The sequence below is a fragment of the Echinops telfairi genome, unplaced genomic scaffold (assembly GCF_000313985.2).
Source record: "Echinops telfairi isolate 266 unplaced genomic scaffold, ASM31398v2 ScPeMD7_7469;HRSCAF=8507_1, whole genome shotgun sequence".
In the NCBI taxonomy this organism is placed as follows: Eukaryota; Metazoa; Chordata; class Mammalia; order Afrosoricida; family Tenrecidae; genus Echinops; species Echinops telfairi.
In genome coordinates, this window is record NW_022111373.1 from 29,592,599 (window position 1) to 29,602,827 (window position 10,229).

Sequence of the window (10,229 nt, forward strand, 5' to 3'; positions counted from 1 at the left end):
TTTGAAATGAGTTGAGCAAGCATCCTACTTTTTGTTGATTTTCACATTTGAAAAAATGGGTATAATAACAGGACTTCATTCATGGAGGGAGGCCTGGTACCAAGTGGGTGCTTCATAAAAATTGTAATTACTCTTTTTTCTTTTGTTCTATCCTTAATAATTAGACAGTGACATCTCAGCCAGATGATACACCATTTGATGTCGTCTGATAGACCCTGTCCGTAATTCAAAGGCTGCCATTAACTTTGACCCCTAAAAGTGACTGTTTTTTCTTTTTTTTGAACATTTTACTGCAGTTTGGGTAGATGTTTACAGATCAAATAAGTGTATCATTCAACAACTTATTTATATATATATTGTTTTGTAATAAGAGTTGCAAATAATTATAGAAGGTTTCACCAATTTGTGGGCCATCCTTGCACAGGGATCATGCTAATCTTTTCTGAATCATTCCAATTTAGTATATGTGCTGCTGAAATGAGTACAACTGAGTTCTTGTATCTTACTCACCATTACAACAGTGACTGGTCAGTAAAGTATTTGTTGAATCACCTTCACCTTACATGCCTACATAACACTGACAATGTGCTCCTCCCTATCCAATCCAATATTAGCCTCTTGTATACTGTAAACTCGCATACTACATAGCCTCTTCATTTATATTTATGTGGCATATTTTTATCCTTCAGTAAATACCACAGTTGTCCAATTATTTCCTCACTTGAACTAAAGCTAGAAACTGGCTATTTCAAAATGAGACAAATGAAAGTCTGCTAAGCGTGCTTCAATTTCCAACCATGTCATTTCCACTTCAGATGGCAAAATCAAACTCTATTACCCAATATTTAAAAAAAAATACATATTTCGTTAGAAAGGCCATGGGTGGTCACTTACTCTTTTAGTCAGCTGAGTATCCATCATGAAATTGTGCACGTGTTTTTCTGCTTTGGTAAGTTCTAGCTTCCTCGCCACCACGGCTACCACCAGGGCGGTGCAGCCGGCGCCCTGGAAACAAGGAGAAGAGAGTGTCACTACGACTTAGCTCTGTCTCAGAAAATGTAATAGCATGTTCGGTGCTAAGAGAAGGCAGTTTTCAAGATAAAAGCTCTGCAGGATTCAATGTCTTCAAGTGAATATTGCAGAAACTCATGGTCAATGAGCCTTTAGAATGGGGTTTAAAAATATCGACACCATCAACAAAAAGCAGTACACATTTTAAATTCTAAAACATACCTGAATAAAACCCATGTCTGTCATGAGAAACAAATGGTTAAAAAGGTAATTTTGTAAGTGTTTAGAAACTTCAAAAAATAGATAAAATCCTGTTATATACTACAAGTATAATGGGAACAAATTAAATATGCAATTAGCATAACTGCATATCCTAGAGTATTTTTTTTTTCAGGAAAAAATAAGATTCCATACTCTTCTCTCAAGATGAGGGCATTAGGCTCCTCAAGTGCACAGTGCCAGAAATGAGAGGGATGGATGACCTCCGTGGACTCAGAGCACAGGATCTGAACCTGGGGACTGCCAAAGGGAAGAGACAAGCCAGCCTCATATTTCAGAAGTGTGCCAATGCTTGGGCCCCCTTTATATTGCAGGTACCAACAGCAGTCCTTTGGGCAGCGAGCCACTGTGCTGACAGTTGGGGAAGGGAGGTGGCAAACTCTGTGGAGTGGCCAAGGTTACAGTCCCCTCCGACCATGGTTAAGGTGTCCTCATCACAAGTTGTGAGGCAGAAGAGTTGTACGCTGTGAGACTAAGTGATTACATGCAGTTAGGAGGCGAGGTAGGAGAGACCAAGGAAGGTCACTTTGCTACCTCGCCAGTCCTGGGCAGCTGGGAAGAAAAGTGCCAATGAGGAGTTCCACATAGACTCTCAACCCTGAGAGGCCAAGAGACCTGCACATAGTCTCGGTAATCTCAGGGAGCAGATAACCAGAGCGACGGGCAGGGCACATTTCCAAGCCCTCAGAACAGGGGCACCACAGTAGGATGTTAAGTTACTTGTGGATCTTTCAACAGACATTTCTTGTACACATGAACTCTGTATTGCCTCTTTTCTGTTGACATAGAGAGGTAGAGTGATCGTGGTATCTCCATCCAACGAGTCTCAAATTCTCACAAGGTAACCTGGTTTCCATCACTATTAGTAAAAGCAAAAATGATCCCACTTCTGTTGAGTGGATGCTCTGGCTGAAAGCAATCATATATAGGGTTTCCACAGCTGAAATCTTTTACTGAAGCAGAAAGCCTTATCTTTCTCCCACGGAGCAGCTGATGGACTTGAACTGCCGACCTTGTAGTTAGCAGTTCATTGCTTAAGGCATTGCCTTTAGGACCCCTCTATCATTATGAGTAAGTCTGACAAAAGGCTGCCTTTCATTTTCATCTAAAAAGTACTAATTAAAGCAATTATCACCTTAAAAATGAGGTAGTTAACTTTTTGGATGGCATATAAATTATACTATACACATATTATTGTGGCATTCAAATTTTTTACTCATAAAGATTCAACATAATATTTCAATATGAAGCTAGAAAAGTAAACACAAAATGTGTTCCAAATTGCACATCTATTTAAGATCACCTTGGAGAGAAGGAACAGAAAGAAATAACCTGAGCTGTGAATAAAGGTCATCTCTAAGTGTTGGAATATTGGGGACATATTTTTTTAAGTATTTTTCTGTACAATCCAAATTTTCTGTACAATGCACATATTATAAAAACACAAAGTTGCACATTTAAAAGTGACAATTTGTGGCTTATGATAGCATTTCACCTAGGAAAAATGATATTTTTATTTTTTTAAATCATTTTATTAGGGGCTCATACAACTCTTATCACAATCCATACATGCATCAATTGTGTAAAGCACATTTGTACATTCATTTCCCTCATTATTCTCAAAACATTTGCTCTCCACTTAAGCCCCCAGCATCAGGTCCTCATATTTCCGCTCCCTCTCCGCTCCCCCCTCCCTCATGAACCCTTGATAATTTATAAATTATTATTTTTCATATCTTGCCCTGTCTGACATCTCCCTTCACCCACTTTTCTGCGTCCGGGAGGAGGTCATATGTAATCGGTTGTAATCGGTTCCCCCTTTCCAACCTTGTAATCGGTTCCCCCTTTCCAACCCACTCTCCCTCTACACTCCAAGTATTGGGAAAAATGATATTTTTAAATGACTAATAGTTTACTTAGTAAATCTAACAGTATTCTTTTGTCCACAACGGAATGCCAGTTTGGGTGGAATGAATGATTTCTGCAACAGATTGGACAGGGAGACGAGTTCAGGAAAAAATAATATGAACTGCCTTACCACAGCCTGATAATGATCATCACAGAGAGAGACTGCTGTTAATGAGGAGCTACTATTGCTTAAATATGCTATTTTCAGGGGAACTGAATATCCTTGCCCCCCTAGCTTTACTAAGAAACCAGCATTAGAAATGGGGTGACAGCGATCAGAACACAAGGCTGCAGGGGAAGACGCTGCTGGTGGTGGGTGACCTGGAGGACCACAGAAGGAAACACAGCCTGGGCCTCCCTGGGGAAGACCCTAGAAGGTACAACCTGGCTTAACCCTAGGGTTTTAGCGATGAGACGAATGGAGGACAATCAAGTGATTACTCAATGATAAGTCTTAAATAACACTTCCATTTTTCCTTTCTTTACCGAATCTCTTCATAACATCTTTTCATTAAGGTGATTCCAAGGGATAGCAATCCTGTCAGACAGAGCAGACCTGCCCGCAGGGGTTTCCAAGGCTGAAACCTTTACTGAAGCCGGTGTCACAGCTTTCCTGTAGCCAGCAGCCACTGCCCTATCAGTTCCCAGCCCAGTGCTTTAACCACTGCGTCACCAGGGCTCCGCATCTCCCAACCCCAAGTTCCTTGCCATACCAGTTATCTACATGTAGGGTCACACACACATTCATCTGAGGGGCTTCAAAAGGAAAACTAGAATGAAAGGGTAATGTGAATTTCTCATTCACTTAAAGTCTTTTTGTATTTGTAGTCATCTACATGTTCATTACATAATACGAATCATTGCATTTCAAGTAAAAAGTGAAAGATTTGGATTTACTTTATTTTATATGTTTTAAAACATGAATGTTTCAAAATTGAGCTACATGGTGAATGAACAAAATAAAATCAATCCTGTTCCTATATTGTAACTGGTGCATATTTTACATCCGTGGTCTCAACTTTGACTATGACTTAAATCACTTGGAGAGTTTATCAAAATCCCAAAGCTGAGGCTATGGATGCATCTAGCCAATTAAATCAGAAATGTCCAGGATTAAACCTAGGCACCAGAGTTTTGTTTGTTTTGTGTTTTTAAAGATTTGTCTCTGCATATGGACAGGACGCAGATGTAGAAAAGCTCATTCTAATGATTGTAAGTGAGACAGCTAAAGGCTTTTAATCAGTTACTTGGCTTTTATGTCTTGAACGCCTTCATAAGGAAAACAAGAAAAACAAAGGCAGATGATCGAGAATTAGAGGGGACATTCAAATGTTTGTGGGAAAATGGGACTAAAAGATAATGGAACTTTCCCACAAATTTATTGAAGCCCCCTTCACAGGTAAGGGATGTTTGGTCTCTGTTAATAATAATAATAAATTTACATGGGTGCAAACAATATGGCAAGGTGTTTTCAAATCTCAAAACCATAGGGAAACAATGGCCCTCGGAAGTGTTATACCCGTTTTCTTGACTTTCCAGAGAGCTACCAAAACGTTCTGGACGACATGCCTGGCATTTGTCTCCGCTGGCAGGTGGTCACTGCTGAGACCCCTTTGGAAAAAAATCGAAATCCTATTAGGAGTGGAAAATCCCTGATATCAAGAGCCTTTCGAAGTTGATTTTTATTTGTGTTTATACTTTATTCTTTCTTGCTGCTGGCCCCTTTCTAGTGAAGTGTTCTCACCGGGTTGTCTTAATTTACATTCTCTAATTGTTCTCTAGATTCTAATCTCTGCTGTAATGGCTACACAGAATTCACGGTCAAAATTCATGGTTGAATGATTTATTAAGGGAGTTCGTTTGTGATGCTAGTAAGAAATGCTCATGGTTGACTTGTCTATCAAGACGTGTTACAAATTCTTTTAGGTCTGCTAATAGTTGCCAAAGGGGCACACCACTCTGCTGTAAACTTCAACCGCAAGGCACTCAGCTCAGCTCCATGGGTCAGCAAACCCAGCTCCCTAAATTCAGTGCTCAGAACCACCCCACCCCAGGAAGCCTCAGCCCAAAGACACTCAGCTTCAACTTTCCTGTGTCAGCAAACCAACTTCCCAGATACAGTGCCTAGGGGCACCCTACTCCGCAAGCCAGCCTCCTGTACCAGAGCACTCAGCTCCATGGTTGCTCTGTTCCCATCACTCTGTGCCATGTGCTGGCTCCTGCTTCTGCGGTCTTCTCTATCCAGGAGCCTCACTGCACAGGGATCTCAGGTTCAGAGGCTGTGCCCCACTACTGGCTCTTGTTGGTAATGAGATTTTTCTCTTGCTGCTCAGAGAGCTCATTTTATACACAGCAGGATGGCACTCCAGAGAAACCTGTTCATAATTACTCACAGGTGAAAGCTATCAGTATCTTTCCCCACCTGCTTAGCAGACCCATGCTAGAAGTTAGAGGCTTGGTTAGAAGACCCCAGTAAATTATTTACTGCCCCAGAACTCTGGCTCACCAAATCTTGTGCATTAAAATGAGTACCTCTGTTGCAAATTGTAGGAATAAATCTGAAATTTTCAGTATTCATTAAAACTATTGCTTGACTCCTTCAGCTGATTATCCCACACATGTGCTCCTTTACATTTAAGCCACTTAGAACTGCTTTTTATTTCTCCTCAGCCTTTCAATCCTTACATTTAAGTGTGATTTTAAAGAAGGCATAAATGCACTCCTCTCTAGGTTCTTAATCAATCTTAAGGGGATTTGAAATGCCGTAAAACCTATGCGAGCCAGTGCTCAAGGATCTCACAAATTTTCCACCTTCCACTTTACATGGAATGGTTTTACAGTGATACCTTTTTTAAAATTTTAAGAGCCATACATGAGAAGCTGGCCCACTTTTGAAAGCTTTCAGGGTTCACGGTAACTTCCTGCCTAGACATTAATGCCGATAAGTAATGGGACAATATTGTTGTCCACCCAGTTGTCTGTTTGCGGACCAATTCTGTTTCACAGTCCGAATGAGAGAAAGTACTGCATAACCAGTTGACACTAACATATGTACTCTGTGAACTTAATGTCCTTGTATGCGCTTATCCTCGCTACTCTTCTCCACGTCACTCCTGTTTGGGGGCAAAGCAAAGGCAAATGATCAATTTACTCCATCAAGATGCCCAGGCACCTAAGATGAACTGAAGGAAACTCGGTGTGTGTATCAAGCCCACATATGACGGCAGCAAGCGCTGTGGTTCTGAGCAGAGCACAGTCTGCCTTGCCTTCGAAAAGACCAGTAACAACAAGCATTGTCGATGCTCACTGCCCCACACTCAGTCCAAGCTGCACAGACAAATGATAACCAGAGTGCATAAGCTGTTGTTCAACCCCAGGACCTGGAGAGTCCTAAATGCAGCCAGATTAAAGCCCAGTGTTTCCCGTGCCCCCACTATATTCGTCTCCATTATAGCACAGAGACTACAAGCCACGCGGATCCCGAAAATGTAAGATAGGTGCAAGCATGCCATTTTTGCACACATCATTTATCACGTATTATTTGAAAACTACTTAAGAGAGACATAATTTTACTCTGGGTCAGCTGGTTATGCTGAACCTGAAACGGTTACTATGCTGAAAAAAACATGTTAGGATTAACTTTTGCTATGTAAAAGTCTATGGAAAATGAAATTGCTTCAATAACACACTGAAAAAAGAGTTGTAAGTAGTTCTTTACTGAAAAAGGTTTTTGCCTAAGATAAAGTGTTATAAACCAAATTTACATTTAAAAAATCTAAAATAGTCATCACCACAGAGAACAACGTTAATGTTTCTAATATTCTGTTGGTTAATTACCTTCTGGTAGTTTTATAATAGCTTTCAAATGTACAAACTTAAGCTTTATAGCTCACGTATCTGTAGTTAACATTTTATCAAAATATAGCTAACTTATTTAAATTGTCTTTTGATCTTAAATGGCCCCTAAATTAATAAAACTACCTTTAAGACAAATTTTAACATATCAGTTTATCCTCTAAAAAGAAGGTAAGATGAGTTGTCAAAAGCACTGGCCAGTATTGCATAACAATAAATACTTTTTTACTTGGATTTCCAGACAGAAATAGATTTTCATTCATAAAAATCTATAAAACAACGAATTCTGACCAATAGAACTCTATTAAGCACAGTGTCAACTATATCCCTGGGGCGTGCTGCAAGGTGACCTCAGGTCATGAAAATAAACATTTATTATTAAGGGAGCTTTAAAGATAAATGTCTTCTATCCAAAAGGTCCAACACGTATGATACCTATGTTTCTTTACATCCAAATGAACGTTCGCTGCTGTGAGGGGGAAGGACAATTTCATCGTCCTCATCCTCGAGAAGAGACAAGATGGCTGTGATTCTGAGAGTTCAAGGACAAAACCCTGGCCTGGGAAACACGCCTCCTTGTCCGTGACTTGCTTTGGCAGCCCATCCTCCTACTTCCGTTGCTGGAGAGAAGAATGTTCTCAGCCATGAGTCATCCCCGGGTTTCAATCCTATTAACCATGGGGCCAATGTGAGCACACGCCTTTCAGGCAGGAGGGGCAGCTGTGCCAACTGAAAGTGCTGATGCTCGAGAAAAGCTAGGTGGATTGTGGAGTCAAGGAGTTGAACGCTAGAAGGTCACACAAACTTCCAGCTCTACTTGCCTGCCCCTGGAAGAAAGCGGCTGTCATATTTCTTAGGAAATCCCCTTGGGATCCACTGAGGGGAGCAGTGAAGGTCCTTTTAGGGCATTGGTAGGGGATTTAGCCTTAGGACTGGAAAGGCCATCGTCCCCTCCATCCACTGCACAGAATAGAAACTACTGTAAGAATTTCAAGGTATTCTCTCCGGACTGGGCCTTAATTTGTTGAGATTAAATGAACACACTAGGAAGAACCCCTCAAAAGCAAACAACCCCCCACCCCGCAAAAAAAAACACCCCAAACTTAAAAAACACTTTTCAAAATTATTTTATATTGAACATTTGATGGCAAATGGTATCCGCTAGATAAAATAAAATAAAACCCAGAGGTTTTCTTGCCTATATTTATACCCATACACCACCATGGGAAACACTCCTCGTGCTCACTGGCAAGGAGAAGAAAAGTCTCCAGTGGAAAGACAGGAAGTAGCAAGAAGACAATCAGATTGCAGGTACTGCTGTCTTGTTTCAGCTCTGCTTAAATTGTTGGCGGGATCTGTGAACACCCTCTGAATGCTTAAGACTGCAGGGTGAAAAGTATTTAACGCTGACAACTGACTGAGTCACCTGTGATCTTAAATCAAGACTCCTCAACACTGGATACATTTGATGCTGACAAGATTATTACTGCCAAATGTTCCCAAGGAGAAAACTAGGTGGTAGTACAAAAGCTGGGGAATTTATGACATTATGGGATGGTTTTGTTTTATTTTTTTCCAAGTAAAATTTTCAAATTACCAACTGTGATTTTAAAATTGTAGTTAAAGAGGCAAACTTTTATGCATTGCTTTTGTTTATATAGAATTACCATTGGGGTGGAGGCAATCTAAATCATGTCTGGCGTGACGTAAAGGTTCATAGATCCTTGCAAGAAAATTGCTATCAGATATTTAACCCCTGTCCCTAGGACATGGTTAGATGATACTCTGTATTTCAAGATAATTATGCCAAAAGTTTAATCATAAATACTTTAAATAGTTCAAGGGCCAAGAAAGTTGTCATCAACAGAGAGGCAGAAATTGCTTAAGTGACTGACCTTCACTATAACAGGAGATAGGCTCTTACCAAACAGGGATATATCCACTCTTGAGAAAATGATATACAGTTGTTGTTAAAGGAAAAAAGCATATTTCTCCATATATATGTAATATATGGAGGTAGATATAGAATAACTTTTTTTAGATGCTAAGTAAAACAATTATTTTTCACTACTGTGAAGTTAGAGACATTGAGAAAAGACCTGGCCTTCGTGAAACCCAAGACACTTGATCTCACAATGCCTACGACCTTCAACCAGAACCAAACCCAGACCAAACGCATGGCCAGCGGGTCAGTGCTGACTCACAGTGACCGCCTGTGGGTTTCTGAGAGAGTTGACAGGAGTGGAAAGCCCCGTCTTTCTCCCATGGAGCTGCTTGTAGTTTTGAACTGCTAGCCATACAGATTACAGCCCAAGGTCTAACCACTGCAACTACAAGAACCAGAACAGCCAAGTTAATTAGAAATCACTCCAGTGCTTATCAGGACATATGCAACCCTAAATCCTCAGACCCTTAATACTTCCTCTTAAAAACAAAGCAACCCAAATCAGCAACAACAACCGAAAAAATGTTAGAATGAGACAATAAGCAATTATAACCTTAATAGTTTCCTCTTGAAGTGACTTTCAATGGCTTTGCCTATTATGCAATCCCATGATATTTTAAAATAATGTTTTACTGAGCTTTTGTGAATGGATGCACAGTGAGTTAGGCTCCCATCTGACACATTTCCACACAAATCATTCAGTGACGTCAGGTATTTGTCCTAAGTAATGTGTCAATGTTCTTGTTGATTTTGTGCAATTTGTTCCCCTTCCAGAAATCTGGTTTCCTTGACCCCTTCTTTCTCAGTGCTGCTTTTAAATAATGGTTGACCTTTTGATCTTTTTTTTTTCTTTTAAGAAGGAGCTACCGATTATGTGTTTGTGGAATCAATATGATATACATATCATTTAGTGGATGTCATCTCTTACTTAAAAATACGTATTTAGGACATCATTTCATGTATATGAAGAGGCTTTAAAAGGTTCATAGAAAAATGCAATTAAAAGAAAATGGAACTGGTCTATGAACTTCTTTTTAACTTTCTATTCTGAATTAGGTGAATTTCAGATCATCATTTCTGCATTCAGCAACGTGAACAGTTTATCTGGTCTCCCACTAGCTTACCCTGTCCCCCTTTCCCCTCGTTTTTCCTTTTCCCCTCCTCCCACTTCGAGGGCAATATTCCACTTGACCCAATGAACAGGCGCCGTTCACCCTCTAGCCCACTGTGT

The 10,229-nt window shown here is 40.2% G+C and overlaps 1 protein-coding gene and 1 non-coding gene across 2 annotated transcripts in view; both read right to left on the reverse strand.

The window, feature by feature from the left end:
* Positions 1 to 10,229, reverse strand: part of KCNN2 (potassium calcium-activated channel subfamily N member 2) — a 197,710-nt gene that overhangs the window by 19,732 nt on the left and 167,749 nt on the right. Inside the window, exon 6 of the mRNA XM_030888905.2 lies at positions 895 to 1,005. Coding sequence (XP_030744765.1) covers positions 895 to 1,005 — 111 coding nt within the window. The remainder of the gene's footprint in view (positions 1 to 894; positions 1,006 to 10,229) is intronic.
* LOC115873835 lies at positions 380 to 485 on the reverse strand. The gene has a single exon (XR_004048619.1). It is a non-coding gene; the product is annotated as a U6 spliceosomal RNA (small nuclear RNA).